General features: G+C 45.0%; 1 protein-coding gene across 2 annotated transcripts in view; it reads left to right on the forward strand.

Moving 5' to 3' along the window:
• Positions 1 to 19,100, forward strand: part of hydin (HYDIN axonemal central pair apparatus protein) — a 915,145-nt gene that overhangs the window by 815,009 nt on the left and 81,036 nt on the right. For both annotated transcript variants that reach the window (XM_043707374.1, XM_043707375.1), the window contains 5 exons: positions 4,842 to 4,980; positions 10,871 to 11,036; positions 12,715 to 12,862; positions 15,783 to 15,990; positions 18,443 to 18,664. In XM_043707374.1, coding sequence (XP_043563309.1) covers positions 4,842 to 4,980; positions 10,871 to 11,036; positions 12,715 to 12,862; positions 15,783 to 15,990; positions 18,443 to 18,664 — 883 coding nt within the window. The remainder of the gene's footprint in view (positions 1 to 4,841; positions 4,981 to 10,870; positions 11,037 to 12,714; positions 12,863 to 15,782; positions 15,991 to 18,442; positions 18,665 to 19,100) is intronic.

Raw genomic sequence — 19,100 nt, forward strand, 5'->3', positions numbered from 1 at the left:
AAACCCATGCAGATACAGGTAGAATGTGCAAAGTCCACACAGACAGCCAACCGAAGCTGGATTGAACCCAGGTGCCATGAGACAGCAGTGCTAAACACTAAGCCACCGGGAGGCAAGATTGTGGCATTGAGACCACAGTAAGGTCAGCCACGATCTTATCAAATGCTAGAACAAGCTTGAGGGGCTGTATGGCCTACTCAAACTCCCCTTGTTCTTTTGTTTGCACAATGTTCAACACCCTGCATGCCTCCTGTAGCAATCCATGTTCAAATGCAGTAAGACCTGAACAAGGTCCAGGCATGAGCTATACGTGGCAAGGAACAAGTGCCACAAGTGCCAGGCAATGACTATTTCCAACAAGAGAGAATCCAACCACCTCCATTTGCCTTTAATGGCATTACTATCACTGAAACTCCCATTATCAACACCCTGAAATACATTATTGACCAGAAACTGAACTAGACCGTGGGCGGCACAGTGGCTAGCACTGCTGCCTCACAGCGCCAGAGACCTGGGTTCAATTCCCGTCTCAGGTGACTGTGTGGAGTTTGCACGTTCTCCCCGTGTCTGCGTGGGTTTCCTCCGGGTGCTCCGGTTTCCTCCCACAGTCCAAAAATGTGCAGGTTAGATGAATTGGCCACGCTAAATTGCCCGTAGTGTTAGGTGAAGGGATAAATGTAGGGGAATTGGTCTGGGTGAGTTGTGCTTCGGCGGGTCGGTGTGGACTTGTTGGGCCAAAGGTCCTGTTTCCACTCTGCAAGTAATCTAATCTAGACTAGTAATATTGTCTCGCCTTACTGGATAATATGCTACAAATTCTTGGAGATATCACAAAAGATAAAGATTTTGTCAAAGAATGCAACATTCCCATATTTACCATGTCCTTTTAGACCCAGCTTGACAGAAAGCACAGTCGAGGTTTCTAATACCTTACCAGAATTACTATATATTACAAGTAGATAGAGTCCAGCTACAGGTAAATCATCATGAACCACTCACATATAACTCAACTAGTTCAAATTCTAACCCCCTTATAAACTCCTCTTACCCTAAATACAGACACAAAATAAAACATGGTGTTATTAGACCATAAGTCAAAGGAGAAGAAGCCATTCAGCCCATTGAGTCTGCTGTACCATTTGATGAGACCATGACTGATTTGATAATCTTCAACTCCACTTTCCTGCCTTTTCCCTGTGAAACTTTCATTATGCATTCAAAATCTGTCTTATCTCAGCTTTGAATATACTTAATGACGCACCCTTGAATGTCTTCTGTGGTATAGAATTTCACAGATTCCTTACTCTCCAAGACAAGAAATTCCTCCTCATTTCTGTCTTAAATGTGCAACCTGTAATTCTTAGATTATGCTGTCTGGTCTTGGGCTTTCCCAAGGGGAAACAACCCCTCCACATCTACCCATTGAGTCCCCTGAGAATGCTGAATGAACGAGAGAAAGAATATGAAGACTGTTCAATTGGTCCCTGTCCATTGGATTTGCTGAGATGATCCTTTGGGCTTTTCAGGTCCAGTTGCTCCTCGATTTCCAGTGACCTTTGTCTGACATGCAAGAGGTACAGAATGACTGGTTCGCAGTTAATAAATTATCTGCATTATTGGATGAAAGCAATGGGTCAAAGCAACTGATGATAGAAAATAAAGTGGGCGGCACGGTGGCAAAGTGGTTAGCACTGCTGCCTCACAGCGCCAGAGACCCGGGTTCAATTCCCGCCTCAGGCGACCGACTGTGTGGAGTTTGCACGTTCTCCCCGTGTCTGCGTGGGTTTCCTCTGGGTGCTCCGGTTTCCTCCCACAGTCCAAAGATGTGCAGGTCAGGTGAATTGGCCATGCTAAATTGCCCGTAGTGTTAGGTAAGGGATACATGTAGGGGTATGGGTTGGTTGCCCTTCGGCGGGGCGGTGTGGACTTGTTGGGCCGAAGGGCCTGTTTCCAAACTGTAAGTAATCTAATCTAATCTAAATTGCCATTCTTCAGACATGAGGTATCCATTCACCCGCTCACCTATCCCACCATACTCATCTTCCTTTACTGATTCCATTATCCTAAGGTCCAAGGCCCAGTGTCTGGGGAACTTTGGGCCTAAGCATTCAACCACTCAAGTGCAGGTAAGTGTGAACAAATTTCCGGATCCTTGTGTTAGTGTGAAAAGTGGCCTTTCACATCTAGACCCATACATTCAGCCCAGTGGAGGATTTATTCTAAGGCAGGATCTGTCCACTTTATCCAAGTTGCAATGGTCTCAGATAACAATGTTGCTGACACCTAATTCAGACCATCATGACTCAATATTTTGTTCCAACTTGAAAGGCCCTCGCTGGGTTCCAGTGGGAAGCTTTATCCACTAATTTAAATGACACATGTCAAGGAATAATTGCTCTTCAGCTGAAAACAAACACTAGCTTTATTATCTATCTTGTCACAAAGATCCTTGAAATGTGCCAGATAATTAGAGTTAAACACATTAAATTGTCAACATGAAAAATATATTCAGAAGGGGAAAAACATCAAGGGACCAATCAGTAAAAAATGCTGAAAATGCACATGATGCTGGTCAGTATCTGGAAAAGGAAGCTTGCTTAATGATCTGGGTATTATGATGCAGAGTGTAACCATCAAACTATTTTTCGTACATCTCCAGCAATTTCATATTTATTTCCAGTATTTGTTGACTTTTTATCAGAAATACGAACATTAACTGGTGGGGTAATAAATGATTTTAGAATCTTAATTATTGCCTGAAAATCTCTCTGTCATCTCTGATATTTTATGTTTAAGTGAGTGAATGTAGTATTAATTTGGAAAGTGCAGAGCAATTAAACACTTTTCATCCAGTGTCAGCATCAAATTAGGATCTCCATCGAAGCCGACATGATGGGTCACCTTTTCATTCCCGAGGCTAATAGGGGAGTTGGGAGGCTTCCAGGTTTACCACAATCACCTTCGAAAAGTGTTTCTGTCAGATTTGCTTTTTGCTCTGGAGGGGATGTGTAACAAGTGGAGATGTAGTCAGGCCTGCCAACACCCAGATACAGATTGTAGCAGCCACGGGTTGTCAAGTGCCAGTCAAGTGTTAATTCTTGTTGCCTTCCCAACCACTGACCTCCCCCCACACCCCTGCCAATGACTCATGAAGCCCCATCCATGCCAACTGAAACCCCATCCAGCCCAATGTCAACTCTCCCGCCAGCCATACCATAACCCCATGCACTCTCAGATCAAAAAAGCACCAATTCATGTCCCCAACCTATTCACACATGGCTCCTTTTTACCCCTGTGCCAACCTATACCAGGTCTTGCTCCCCCATCCATCCCTGGAGCCCCAAATAAATCTCAAGCCAGCTCAGCACCAACCCAATGTTGATCTATGCCATTACCTATCACTCTTACCTCCAGATACTCTGTATGCCAACTTAGTGCCAGCCCATGTTTCCCATCCACCCTTTCACATCTTATAGGAGAAAAGCCAATCAAATAACAATTCATGAAAACCCATGCCCCCATCTCATACCCTTCTTTGCCCTTAGAGCCTCCATGCCAGTCTCCTAGTATCTAATATGGGCGTACCTGAGGAGGCATATTGTGGTGAAATAAAATAATGGTCAAATACTTCCTTCAATCTTCATTATAAATGAGAAAACACTCACAAATTTAAAAGTCCCGCAAGTGTCTAATCAAATAGGCTTGTACTCATAACCTCATATCAACAAAGGCTAATCTGTTAATAACCTCTTTGAGCTGTTACGTTAGCTGTACATATGAGCCCCTTCCCTGCCTAGGATAATTGTAGGCTGTGGAAAGTGTGAGATAATGTGGGCCTCTGTCAATAAACAGTTATTGGGACAGTTGGAACGTATTGTTTTTCAGTTTTCGTTTAAACAAAGCAAACTTACTTTTTCAAACTTTTAAAAGAGCTGCGACTACATTAACTTCACAAACTGGGTTTATATTCACCAGTCACCATCACAGGCAGGCTACAGTTTTCTTAATCTTAAATGTTTGGAATTTAAATAATCCCTGCCACACCCATAATCCTGGAAAAAAATGCAATGTGTTGGAACTGACACCACCATTCGAAAAGCTTCCTGAGTCGCCACACCTCCTTGAAAATCCAGCTCAACACTTTTCTTTTTGTCATGTTAACATTACCGTATTTCTGAGTTAGACAGATGAAAAAGAGAGACTTGTGCTTGTACAACAATCTCTGTAAACACCAAACAAATGTACAAACACTGAAGTACTTTGAAAGGGCATAGTCACTGTTGTGACAAAGTACAAAGAACAGAAAACAGCACAGAACAGGAACCGACCCTTCAGCCCACCAAGACTACATTGACACTTGATGCCTTTTTAAACTAAAAACCTTTTTCCTATACACTGTCCGTATCCCTCTATTTTCTGTCTATTCATATATCTGTCAAGATGCTTCTTAAACATTGCTATTGTATCTGCCTCCACCACCTTCTCTGGAGTGGAACGGAGACACTTATCACCCTCTGTGTAAAAAGAAATCCTGCCTGTCACATATCTCAAACCTATGTCACCAAGTAATTAATATTTCTACCCTGGGAAAAAGCCTGTGCCTGTGCCTCCCATAATTTTGTAATGCAGAAGCACTAGTGTCCAACTCATAGTTGTCTTCTAAAGTCATGCTTTAGCCATCTGTTTAAAGGTTAACTTCAACTGCCTCACATTTATTAGCATGCTGAAGCAGGGCTAATTATTACATTGGTGCTGAATTATTCTGTATATCGTATGAACAGTAGATGAAGTGACCATGTTAATTGCTCAGATTGAAATAAATATCTATTTACTACTCTTAGGTCTTTTTACATAATGAATCCAACAAATACTGACTACTCCTTCCAGTGGGTGTCTGAAAGTGCACCAAATGTACGGGTGCAGCCAGTCTTCTTCTGCCTGACAGAGAAAGGATATATTGCAGCAGGGAAGAAGACCGAGGTTAGTTCAGACATGACTCTTATCCTGTCTGTGCACAGATTTATGCAGCACTTTCGATGTAGTTGAACATCGCAAGGTACTTCAAGATGCAAAATCAAAAAACTTTTAACATCAAGCCACAAAAGGATATATTAGGACATGGTGAGAGCCAAATGGAAGTGCTAGACAAATTAGAAATGAGAATTAGATGAGCAGAGATACTTTGTCTTTAGTGCTGGGGGAGGTTAAGTTGAGTGATGAATGGATTTGAACACAAGGACACGAATGTTAAATTCTCGGTACAGCTAGACAGCAAGACATTGTATAACAGTGAGGATATGGGTGATGTTAAAACATAGAAAATATAGAAACTAGGAGCAGGAATAGACCATTTGGGCCTTTGGGTCTGCTCTGGTATTCAACATGATCTTGGCTGATCCTCTATCTCTGTGTCATGTTACCGTTTTCTCTCCATACCCTGCGATGCCTTTAAAATCTAAAAGTATATCCATCTCATGAATCTATTCAATGACTTGGCCTCCACAGCCTTCTTTGATAGAGAATTCCACAGCTTCAGTGAGTGGACAAAGTTGTCCTCATCTTAGTTCTTAATGGCCGACCCTGTATCAAACTGAAAACAAAAAATGATGGAGATCACAATGGGCCAGGCAGCATCCATGGGGAGAAAGCAAATTATCATTTTGAGTCCAGATGACTCTTCATTAAAGTTCAAAGTTTGTGCGAAGATTTGTAGCTCGGGTGCTCGTTGTTGTGGTTCTGTTCGCCGAGCTGGAAGTTTTTGTTGCAAACGTTTCGTCCCCTGGCTAGGCGACATCATCAGTGCTTGGGAGCCTCCGGCGAAGCGCTTCTTTGATGTTTCCTCCGGTGTTTATAGTGGTCTGTCCCTGAACTCCCAGAAAAAGAGGCAGCTGTGAATACAATTACAATGTTTAAAAGACATTTAGACAAGTACATAAATAGGAAATATTTGGATGAATGTGGACCAAGCGGAGGCAGGTGCGATTAGATTAGTTGGGAATTATGGTCGACACGGATTGGTTTAACCATAGGGTCTGTTACTGTGCTGTATAACATTATGACTAACTCTCGCTATCACTGAATTCCTCCATGCTCACAACTCCCCAGATCACTGTCACCTCATCCAGACTAAACTCTTCCTTATCTCTAGAAATCCTCTCTCACCTCAGAACCATCACTATCTCGGGTATCACAAACATCTCTGTAATACCCTTCAATCTCCTCCCATCTCATCATCCTCACGATCTCTAATCTTGACAACCTCTACAAATCCGTCCTTCTCCACAGTAAACACTGATGCCACTCGTTTAGTATCCCCCCCAACAACCATAATCTCCTATGTCTCCACACATAGGCTGCCTTGCTGATCTTTAAGGTAGCCAATTCTCTCTCTAGTGACCCATTTGGTCTTAATGTATTTCTAAAAACCCTTTCCCTATTCCTTACCTTATTTGCCAAAGTGGTGTCCTGTCCCCTTTTTGCCTTACTTATTTTATTCTTAAGTATACTATTCTTGCCTTTATACTCGAAGGATGTTTGTGATTTTTTGGATTGGAATAAATGCAAAATATTACATCTTGGTAAAACAAACAAGGGCAGGACTTACACTGATTAAAGGTTGGGCCTCGGATAGTGATATGGAACAAAGAGACCGAGGGGTTCTGGTCTTTGAAGTATGTGTCACATGCAGACAGGGTGGTTCAGAAGGGGTTGCAACATGAATTCAACTGGGACAACACTACTATCATAGGGCAAGCCAGACAGAGAACAGCCAGGGAATTCCTAGAGGCATGGCATTCATCCACAAACTCCATCAACAAACACATCGACCTGGACTCAATATACCAACCACTACAGCGAACAGCTGAAACTGACAACAGGAAGCTGCAGGGACAGACCACTATAAACACTGGAGGAAACATCAAAGAAGCGCTTCGCAGGAGGCTCCCAGGCACTGATGATGTCGCCTAGCCAGGGGACGAAACGTTTGCAACAAAAACTTCCAGCTCGGCGAACAGAACCACAACATCTTCATTAAAGCTAAAGCTTGCTTTCTCCCATGGATGCTGCCTGACCTGCTGTGATCTCCAGCATTTGTATTGTTTTCAGTTTAGATTCCAGCATCTACAGTAATTTGCTCCTCTATCCTGTGTCTGTTATCCTTAGTTCTAGACTCCTCAACGAGGGAAACATCCTTCCTGCACCTCGTCTGTTCATTCCTCTTAGAATTTTATACATTTCAATCAGCTCCCCTCTCTTAGCCCATTCTTCAAATATTCCCCTCCTTCGAATCCTCCCACTTCCTCCAGACCAAAAGGGTAGCCATGGGCACCCGTATGGGCCCCAGCTATGGGCCTGTCCCTTTGTTGGCTACGAAGAACAGTCCATCTTCCGTAATTACACCGGCACCACTCCCCACCTCTTCCTCCGCTACATTGATAACTGCATTGGCTCCACCTCGTGCTCCCGCGAGGAGGTTGAGCAATTCATCAATTTCACCAAACATTCCACCCTGACCTTAAATTTACCTGGACCATCTCTGACATCTACCTCCCCTTCCTGGACCTCTCAATCTCCACTAATGCCGACCAACTGGACACCGATATTTTTTACAAACCCACTGACTCCCACAGCTACCTGGATTACACCTCTTCCCACCCTACCTCCTGCAAAATGCCATCCCGTATTCCCAATTCCTCCGCCTCCGCCGTATCTGCTCCCAGGAGGACTAGTTCCACCACAGAACACACCAGATGGCCTCCTTCTTTGGAGACCGCAATTTCCCTTCCCATGTGGTTAAAGATGCCCTCCAACGCATCTCGTCCACATCCGGCACCTCTGCCCTCAGACCCCACCCCTCCAACCGTAAGAAGGACAGAACCCACCTGGTGCTCACCTTCCACCCTACCAACCTTCCGCATAAACCAAATCTTCCGCCACCTCCAAACAGACCCAACCACCAGGGATATATTTCCCTCCCCACCCCTTTCCGCCTTCCGCAAAGACCGTTCCCTCCATGACTACCTGGTCAGGTCCATGCCCCCCTACAACCCACCCTCCCTTCCTGGCACCTTCCCCTGCCACTGCAGGAACTGCAAAACCTGAGCTCACACCTCCTCCCTCACCTCCATCCAAGGCCCTAAAGAAGCCTTCCACATCCATCAAAGTTTTACTTGCACATCCACCAATATAATTTATTGTATCCATTGCTCCCGATGCGGTCTTCTCTACATTGGGGAGACTGGAAGCCTCCTCGCAGAGCACTTTAGGGAACGTCTCTGGGACACCCGCACCAATCAACCACACCGCCCTGTGGCCCAACATTTCAACTTCCCCTCCCACTCTGCCGAGGACATGGAGGTCCTAGGCCTCCTTCACCGCTGCTCCCTCACCACCAGACGCCTGGAGGAAGAACGCCTCATCTTCCGCCTCAGAACACTTCAACCCCAGGGCATCAATGTGGACTTCAACAGTTTCCTCATTTCCCCTTCCCCCACCTTACCCCAGTTCCAAACTTCCAGCTCAGCATTGTCCCCATGACTTGTCCTACCTGCCTATCTTCTTTTCCACCTATCCACTCCACCCTCCTCCCGAACCTATCACCTTCATCCTCTCCCCCACTCACCTACTTTACTCTATGCTACTTTCTCCCCACTCCACCCTCCTTTCACTTATCTTTCCACGCTTCAGGCTCTCTGCCTGTATTCCTGATGAAGGGCTTTTGCCCGAAACGGCGATTTTACTGCTCCTCAGATGCTGCCTGAACTGCTGTGCTTTTCCAGCACCACTAATCCAGAATCTGGTTTCCAGCATCTGCAGTCATTGTTTTTACCTAGTTGATTCCCCAAAGAATACAGGCCCAGTTGAACCGTTCTCTCCTCATGGGGCAATCCTGCTATCCCTGGTATCAGCCGAGTGGACCTGCACTGTACTACCTCTCTATGGCGTATATATACTTTCTTAGGTAGAGAGACCCAGAATTGTACACAATACTCCAGGTGTAATCTCACCAAGACCCTGTATAACATCCCCATTTCTGGACTCAGATCCTCTTGCAATGAAGACCAGTGCAGTGATTGCTTTCCCAATTGCTTGCTGCACATGCCTGTGTACTTTCATTGAAAGGTACTTGGTGCAAATATGGATATAAGCAACAGAGCTTGAGATAACTGAAGTTTGCCGAAGGTGGGAGGTCAATCGGAACCAAATGGGTAAAGGACATTTTCTGGCAGTAACTGAAGTTTGAATGTGTGTCTCAGCAGCAGACGTTTCATGGCGTGAGCAGTCAAACTCAGCATTTTACAGACAAAACATATTCTAGTAAATGGAAATAGAATTGATCCTCCTTAGTGTTTTCCAGTTTATCGATTGAAAATCAAACTGAGCTGGCTCCGATGGCGTAATGCCTTCACTGGTATTAAATGACTGAGACCAATAAAGTCCCAGCTCCCAAAATATACCAGGCTGGACTAAAATTGAGGATGTTCCAGCTGATCTCCATCCAGGACCACACTGGGAAAGCAATAATTGAAATGAGAAACTGAGGACTGCTCCAGAATGAATTCCTTCAAGGAAATGTCAGTAACAGACAATCAGGAGCAGAAATCCAGCCCAGGAGTACTGATGCCAATTGTAGCATCTATTAGCCACTTTTGAGACTAGTTAAATCATCCCATTTCTCATATGATCCTACCCTTACAACTGGCATAGGGAAAATGCTAGAGGGGATTATCAAAAATCAGGATTATAGTGGGGCACTTAGGTTAGTTCAAAATAGTTAGTTCAAGGTTTTGTGTTAGAGAAATCATGGTTAAGCAACCTATCAGACTTCTTTGAGGAAGTAATGCATGTGGATAAAGGGGAATTGGTGGAGTAGATTTTCAGAAGGGAAAAATATATAAAGCGTCACATTGCAGAAAATAATACTTCGAGATTGACTGTCTAACAAAAAGCCAAAATTAGGCCTAAAGAGCCTTTTCAAGTTAGCAAACCTTAACAAGTGGTGTGCCACAGGAGTCCGTGCAGATCAGCTGGGATCTCAACTGTTCACAATTTATGTAAATGACGTGGATAAAGGGATGGAAGGATAGTTGCTAAATCTTCTGATTATACAAGGGAAAGTAGGAAAGTAAGTTGTGAAGAGAACACAAGTAGGCTTAAAAAGCTAGGTTAAGTGAGTGGGCACAGATCTGGCAAATGGAGGACACTGTGGGAAAATGTGAAGTGTGGATGATGTCTACATTACATCATATGGTCACTAAATGAGCCACCAGGGGGTGCTTGATTACTACATTTTGATTTATGAAACCCATTGTACAGTCCACTGATTGGAAGAACCATTAGGTGAACCTAATGATTCTAGATGAGCTGTTTAGTAAATCTAACCTACAAATTGGCTCCAGATCAGCTCTTGTCATAGCCAGGGTCAAGTTAATGAAAACCCACAGAATGTCTAACTGTGATAATTGCTAACTACTTCTAATTTGTAAAGAGGCACTTTAATCAGTATCACAACATTAAAATCTCTGCAGTGGTTTGAATGTAATCAGGGAATGTACAATAATTTATTTATTTTTAGGCTTCCAGCGTGGGAGAAGTGTGCTGAGCTGCAGAAATGAGAATCCGATTAAGGAAATAAATATAGGTGATGGTAGTTTTAACAGCAGCAAGGAAATATCTTGTCTGACTTCAAAATCCTATGCAAAGTCATGTTCAACATCTTTTTACTTTTGCTTTTATCTTCTAAACCCGCGCCGTGATGTTTTTGATGTTTCACAGTTGTTGGCGTTAAAAAAGATGTCAGCAGCGATGGAGCATATCAACCCATCTCATCACGATGGATCTTGCATTAATCACTTACCTGTCTCCTCAGGTCAGCTTTCAGTTTGTGCCTCAGCAGCTGAACGTCACCGAATCATTCTGGAGCTTCATCATTCCAGAGCAAAATATCACCGTGCCATTCCTGTTATGTGGCAACACGAGAGAACCTGCTGTCTCCTTTAACCGCTCCCACATCAACTACAAATTTGTGTTATTAGGTATGCGTTTGACTTTTTTGACTTAATTTTGGCAGAACTTTCCCCTGCCTAGATATGATGCAGAAAGAGTAAGATACTTGTGCTTTCCCCCACCACCTTGGAAATTAAGGTCTGGGTTAGAAAACCTATGATTGAACGTGATCACGAAGTGTGCGTTGATGCTCTTTGGCCAGAAGAACACTGAAAGACAATATAAAATAGAAACTTAGGTATTAGATTAGATTAGATTAGATTACTTACAATGTGGAAACAGGCCCTTCGGCCCAACAAGTCCACACCGACCCGCCGAAGCGCAACCCACCCATTCCCCTACATTTACCCCTTTACCTAACACTACGGGCAATTTAGCATGGCCAATTCACCTGACCTGCACATTTTTTTGGACTGTGGGAGGAAACCGGAGCACCCAGAGGAAACCCATGCAGACACGGGGAGAACGTGCAAACTCCACACAGTCAGTCGCCTGAGTCGGGAATTGAACCCGGGTCTCTGGCGCTGTGAGGCAGCAGTGCTAACCACTGTGCCACCGTGCCGCCCACGAACAGGAGTAGGCAATTCAGCCCTTCGAGCCCGCTCTGCCTTTTAACATGATGGCTGATTTTAATGTGGTCTCAATCCCACTTTCCTGCCTGCTCCCCATAGCCCTTTAGGTTTTCACAGAAATATATCTTTTTTTTTTCTTGAATCTGTTGATTTATTCTGTCTTCCGGGGCAGTGAGTTCTACAGATTCACAACGCTGTGAGGGAAGTAGTTTCTCCTCATTTCAGTTTCTGTACACAGTTCTGAGGATAGATTGAAAGCAATTGGGACTTTTCACCTTGGAGTGTAGAAGACTGAGAGGAGCTTTGTTAGAGGTTTTCAAAATCATGAGCAGGCTGGATAGAGTAGATAGGGAGCAACTGTTCCGGCTTGTAAGAGGAACAAGAACAAGAGGACAGAGATTTGAAGTGACTTTCAAAACAGGCAAGGTCTTACACTCCGAGAGTAGTTAGGGTCTGGAAGGCACCACCTGGAAATGTGATGGAGGCAGGTTCAAATGAGGCATTCAAGAGGGCACCGGATGGTTAGTTGGAAAGGTATAGTGTTCAAAGGTATGGGAAAAAAGCAGGGGATTGGCACTAGGAAGGAATGCTCATTTGAAGAGCCAGTGTAGGCACAATGGGACTGAATGGCCACCTGCTGTACTGTAACACATATGTAACTGAGTTATGCTAATCTGCTCCACTTAAGGTCTTTAAGCGATCAATTAACAACCAATTTTCCCGACGGGTTTTGTGGGGTGGCTGGCTTCAGTTTGTTCTGAGCTGACGGTAGCTGGGGGCCAAAGCCAGCTCCTGAAAGTTACCCTCTGAAAGCAAGAGATATGGAAAAGTGAGAACTATTAACAAATAAATACCAAGCAGGTGGACACATTAACATCATTGCCACATGCAGAGTGTTGAAAGTATTTAGTACATATATAATTCAGTGATGAGAAAACACCCATAATGCCCCTCACACATCAGCTTAAATTCCACAACTCTCCTCTGGATCACAAAAGTATCAACTGGCCCCTACTATGTGCCCGAAACGTCGAATCTTCTGTTCCCTAGATGCTGCCTGACCTGCTGTGCTGTTCCAGCAATAAAGTTTCAGCCTGGCTACCAGTACCAATGCTGTTCCTTGTGTTACCCACAGGCTACAAAGCGCATGAGACCGTCAACATGATTAACAATGAAGCAAGCCCACTACGTTTCCATTTCAGAGAGGAGACACTGCATTCGGAGGCTTACGTGTGCAAACTTTTTGTGGAGCCCATGGAGGGCATTGTTCTGCCTCACAGCAGGTATGAAAATCAGCCAGAACTCAAAAGCCATTCAGTGGCTGAATGAGTTTCAATGTTCATGCTGGCAACAATGAAACAGTCATTACCCATGAAGGCTATTGTGTATGATACTCCTTACCCATTACTCATGAAGATCTGTGTTTAATTATCAGATAATGGCTCACGTTTGTTGGTCTCTTTCGGATAGTATCTTGTTGTTTGGGATGGTACCGAGTGTCATTTTCTCAGCCTTGATTAAGGGAATTCTCTGACAATTTTCCATGGATGACGTTGAGTTCCCCGGATGGACCTTCAATCATCCACCCTCTCTCATTCACATCGCTGAGGCTGAAAATCCAGTGGCATGTGGATTTTCTAGGAGCCCACAATGGCTCAGTGATGGTACTGCACCTCTAAGTCCCAAGGTTATATGTTAATGTTTACTTAGAAACCTGAGCACATCACTCAGGTTGACAGCTCTGTGTGGTATTGAGAGAGTGCGTTTTTATTTGTCGCTCCTTTAGATCTAATTCAGTGGAGAGTATAGACTTTCTGTCTGATGTCCTGGTCAATAATTACTCCAATGCCAATATTTAAATTACAAAGTCATATATTTCACTGCTGTTTTGGTGCTTTGCTTTCTTCTCCAAATAATATATTGCCCAGCTGAACCTATTCCCAGCTCTGCCACACTACAGCTAGGACCTATACACAGCACTGAGATGAAGAGCATGGTGCTGGAAAGGTACAACCAGTCAGGCAGCATCCGAGGAGCAGGAGAGTTGATGTTTCGAGCATAAGCTCTTCATCAGGAATGTTGGGGGGTGGGGGAGGGCCCAAGGGGTCTGAGAGATAAATGGGAGAAGGGGGTGGGGCTGGGGGTGGGGGGAGCGATAGCTGGAAATGCAATAGGTAGATGAAGATAGGGGTAAAGGTGATAAGTCAGAGAGGAGGGTGAAGCAGATAGGTTGGAAGGAAGATGGGCAGGTAGGACAGATCAAGAGGGTGGTGCCGAGTTGGAAGGTTGGATCTGGGATAAGGTGGTGAAATCCACTTTGATCCTGTGTGTTTGGAGGGTTCCCAGGTAGAAGGTGAGGTGTTCTTCCTCCAGGTGTTGGGTGTCTAGAGTTTGGCTGTGGAGAAGACCCAGGACTTGCATGTCCTTGGTGGACTGGGAGGGGGAGTTAAAGTGTTCGGCCACAGGGCAGAGGGGTTGTTTAGCGTGTGCCCTAGGGATGTTCTCTGAAACGTTCTACAAGTTGGCATCCTGTCTCCATAATGTGGAGGATACCACATCGAGAGCAACGGATACAGTAGATGATGTGTGTGGAAGTCCAGGTATATCTCTGTCGGATGTGGAAGGATCCTTTGGGTGCTTGGACGGAAGTTTGAAGTTTATAATTTTTCTTCCTGATAAAGCCTCCTGGACTCAAGGTACAGCCATCTGCTGTACCCCGGCCCCCAATGCCTCATCTTCACCATGGACATCCAATCCCTCTACACCTCCATCTGCCATGACCAGGGCCTCGAGGCCCTCTGTTTCTTCCTCTCCCGACGTCCCCAACAGTACCCTTCCATCAATACTCTCATTCGTTTGGCTGAACTGGTTCTCACCTTAACAATTTCTCCTTCGAATCCTCCCACTTCCTCCAGACCAAAGAGGTAGCCATGGGCACCCATATGGGCCCCAGCTATGCCTGTCTCTTTGTTGGCTACGTAGAACAGTCCATCTTCCATAGTTACAGCCAGCACCCACATAGTAGCTGAATCCACCAGTTTACAATATGAGTGATGACAGGCAAGTGAGTCACAGAAACAAAATAAGGCCAAGGCCAACAGAAACTGGAAGCCAGGAGTTTCCTTAAAGCAAAATCAGCACACAATGAATTTAATACACGACATGACGTTGAACACTTCTTCCACCGCCTCCACCTCCAAGCCTACTTTTACATTCCCGCCCACCTTCCGAGGACCCCTTCTCCTGCCTCCAACACACTGCATCTACCTGGACACCCCGTCCGAGGACCCCTTCGCCCACCTCCAACACACTGCATCCACCTGGACACCCCGCGCTGGCCTATTACCTGCCGTCGACCTCTTCATTTCCAACTGCCGCTGGGACATTAACCGCCTCAACCTGTCTACCCCCCTCCAACCTCTCACCCTCACAACGCGCAACCCTCCAATCCCTCTGCTCCAATCCCAACCTCACCATCCTCTATGTTGGGGAGACTGGACGCCTCCCAGCCGAGCGTTTTAAGGAACATCTCCGGGAACCTGCACCAATCAACCCCACCGCCCAGTGGCACAGCATTTCAACCCTCCCTCCCACTCTGCTGAGGACATGCAGGTCCTGGGCCTCCTCCACCGTCCCTCCCTCACTACCCGATGCCTGGAGGAAGAACATCTCATCTTCCACCTCAGAACATTTCAACCCCATGGCATCAATGTGGATTTCACCATTTTCCTCATTTCCCCTTCCCCCACCTCACCCCAGCTCCAGCCTTCCAGCTCAGCACTGTCCCCATGACCTGTCCTACCTGCCTATCTTCCTTTCTGCCTATCTTCCTTTCCACCTATCCACTCCACCCTCCTCTCTGATCTATCACCTCCATCCCCACCCGCATTCACCTATTGTACTCTATGCTACTTTCTCCCCACCCCCATCCCCTCTCTCATTTATCTCTCCACTCTGCAGGGACCGTGCCTCTATTCCTGATGAAGGGCTTTTGCCCGTAACATTGTATATCCTGCTCCTCAGATGCTGCCTAACCTGCTGTGCTTTTCCAGCACCACTCTAATCTAGACTCTGGTTTCCAGCATCTGCAGTCCTTGTTTTTACCTGTACTGTAACTAGCCTATAACCTCAATGTGAACTGTACATTGTATGTGAGAATGCATAATGTAGCATTCTTATGATACTTATCTGCTTCACCTACAGTATGCCCATTGTCTTCTCCTGTATTGCAAACACTGATGGACATGTGAACTGGAACATTGTGTGCGATGTGAAAACAAAGACAGTACCTTTGACCTTAAATATCAAGATGCATGGATACAGCATGAAAGCTACAGTGGCATGTGAAGGCAGTGATGGGACAGTAACTGAACTCAGTCATCAGACTGTCAATGAGATCTCCTTTGGAGAGGTTAGTGCTGCGTATCAGCTACGTGTTAAATCATTTTGCGATCTGATAGTCTGATCAGACGACGCTTATACCTACCATAAGATAATATTTTTGTCGGAGAGCTACAGCCTGTATCACAAATAACTTCATCCTTTTTTTTCGCTTAGACTTCCTTCCTACTCTCCTTCTCTCTGTGTTTTATTGATCTTACCCTAGTCCACCTGATGAAGAAGCAATGCTTTGAAAGCTGGTGCTTCAAAATTAGCCTTGTGCGATTTTTAACTTTGTCCACGCCAGTCCAACACCAGCTCCTCCACATCATTCTTTCTGCAATACCACAGGTTTTACAATTCAAGCTGGGTGCCACTACTTTCTTGTCTTTTCTCCCATATTGATGCACCATGAACCATGGCTCTCAATTTATTTTCTCATACTGATTTCAATTCAGTATTCACTGCGCGCTAGTGAGTTGTCCTGTTGGCACTGATAGAATCATAGAGATGTGCAGCACAGAAACCGACCCTTCAGTCCAATGCGTCCATGCCGACCAGATATCCCAACCCAATCTAGTCCCACCTGTCAGCACTTGGCCCATAACTCTCCAAACCCTTCCTATTCATATACCCATCCAGATGCCTCTTAAATGTTGCAATTGTACCAGCCTCCACCACTTCCTCTGGCAGCTCATTCCATACACGTACCACTCTCTGTGTGAAAAAGTTGCCCCTTAGGTCTCTTTTATATCTTTCCCCTCTCACCCTAAACCTATGCCCTCTAGTTCTGGACTCCCCCACCCCAGGGAAAAGACTTTGTCTTTTTATCCTATCCATGCCCCTCATGATTTCATAAACTTCTGTAAGGTCACCCCTCAGCTTCCAATGTTCCAGGAAAAACAGCCCCAGCAAATTCAGCTTCTCCCTATAGCTCAAATCCTCCAACCCTGGCAAACATCCTTGAAAATCTTTTCTGAATCCTTTCACATTTCACAACATCTTTCCGACAGGAAGGAGACCAGAATTGCACACACTATTCCAAAAGTGGCCTAACCAATGTCCTGCACAGCCGCAACATGACCTCCCCACTCCTGTACTCCATACTCTGACCAATACAAGAAAGCATACCAAACACCTTCTATCTGCCTGTGACTAGAGAAGACAGATAAAGGCTTTTTAAAAAATTATCTTTGGTCTGTAGCTCTCATTGACAAGGAAAGTCCACATTTTTTGTCCACCCCTGTTGGTGGTGGAAGGTGTGAATGTTTGTGAATGTGGTGCCAAGTAAGTAGGCTGCTTTGTCCTGGATAGTGGCAAGCTTCTTGAGTGTTGTTGGAGCTGCACCCATCCAGTCAAGTGGGGAGTATTCCCATCACACTCTTTACTTATGCCTTGTAAATGGCAGACAGGTGGTGGGGAGTCAGAAGGTGAGTTACTTGCAAAAGATTTCCCAGTCTCTGATCCAGCTAAGTATAAATTCCTGGGAAAGGCATTGGAATTCAGTTATTCAGTTGAGAGATAGCTGCTGAACGAATTGCCCTTTACCCTCTCCTACATGTGTGAAAAATGTCTTTCTTACATCACCCTTGCTTCATTTGCACATCATTTTAAATTTATACCGTCTTGTTCATTGACCGAGCTGACACAGCAGGGGAATGTGAGGGGGACAGTGAAGGACTGTACTGCTCAGTCTATGTCAGAGATGTCACTGAGGGTGCTGCATTGCTGGACCTTTAAGAACAGACAGTGATATTAAAGCTATCACAGAAGTGATGAGGTTTGGGAAGCACCACCAGGAAAAGTGTGTACAATGCACATGACAGGACAAGATTACAGCTGCACACTCTTCAAGCAGGAGCACACTCAAGACACAGAAGATAAGCCTCCGATACAATATGGTCCTGGAAATTCCCGGATGGTTGGTCACCCTGCTCTCATCCCTTCTCTTTTTGAAGGAAAGAGTTTCAGACTTCTGCCTTCTTCATGCAGCAGTACTTCCAGACATCACCCATGAAAGGCCTTGCTCTCATCTTGTCACTGTTCTGGGCTGCTCCACTGGAAGAATTGGCTCCTGTCTGTCAGTTGGGCCTGTGTCAGGTTGTTAGAAAATCAAGACAAGGAAACATTACTTAACCTTGTTCTCATCAATCACAAATGCATCTGTCCATGACAATATCAGTAAGAAACCACTGCACAGTCCTGGTGGAGAGCAACTCCTGTCTTGGTGCTGAGGATACCCTCCATCATGTGTAGCATTATCACAGGATAGACTCAAAGCAAATATAGCAGTTCAGAATTGGGCATTCTTGAGGCACTGTGAGCGTTCAACATCAGCTTAACCACTGCTCAGTGTAACTCTCTCTGTACCATTACCATAAAGACGGTCCCTTCAGCTAATGGTAGGTCAGACTCTGGGAGTGTATTTGATTGGCTGGGGGTGTGGCAGCCTGATTTTTACACTGTTATTAATCTACTCACAGGTGGAACTGAATGATCATATTAGCTACCATTTTGTCATCTCAAACAACGGGAAATTTAACTTTGACTTTGACTGGGAGCTTTCTGGCCCTCCCAGCATCCTGAACTGTCTGAAACTAAACTGCAAGCAGAACAGGGTGGAAACCGAAAGCAGTGTCGCAGCATCAATCCGATTCCATCCAGACCACAAGTTTGTGCTAAAGGACGTCGAGCTAAAGCTGAAGGTAAGCATCAAGATTCCCACTCAGACTGCCAGCCACACTGCTCAGCATTGATATTGATGTGTGTCTAATAAAAGTTCTCCAGACTGGCTGATTTTGCAACAGTGTCGAAGCAGTGGGATGCATACAAGAAGAGAGAGAGATTTAAAAATAAGTCCCAGGAGGCGGCCGTGGCTGACGAGGGAAGTAAAGAAACATATAAAGTTAAAAGAGAAAAAGTATAACATAGCTAAGATAAGTGGGAAAACTGAGGACTGGGAAGCTTTTAAAGAGCAACAGAGGATTACTAAGAAGGAAATACGCAGAGGAAAAATGAGGTACAAAGGTAAACTGGCCAAGAATATTAAGGAGGATAGCAAAAGCTTTTTTAGGTATGTGCAAGACAAAAAAATGGTTAGGACAAAAATTGGGCCCCTGAAGACAGAAACAGGGGAATATA

This window comes from Chiloscyllium plagiosum, chromosome 17, assembly GCF_004010195.1.
Source record: "Chiloscyllium plagiosum isolate BGI_BamShark_2017 chromosome 17, ASM401019v2, whole genome shotgun sequence".
NCBI classification, from domain to species: domain Eukaryota; kingdom Metazoa; phylum Chordata; class Chondrichthyes; order Orectolobiformes; family Hemiscylliidae; genus Chiloscyllium; species Chiloscyllium plagiosum.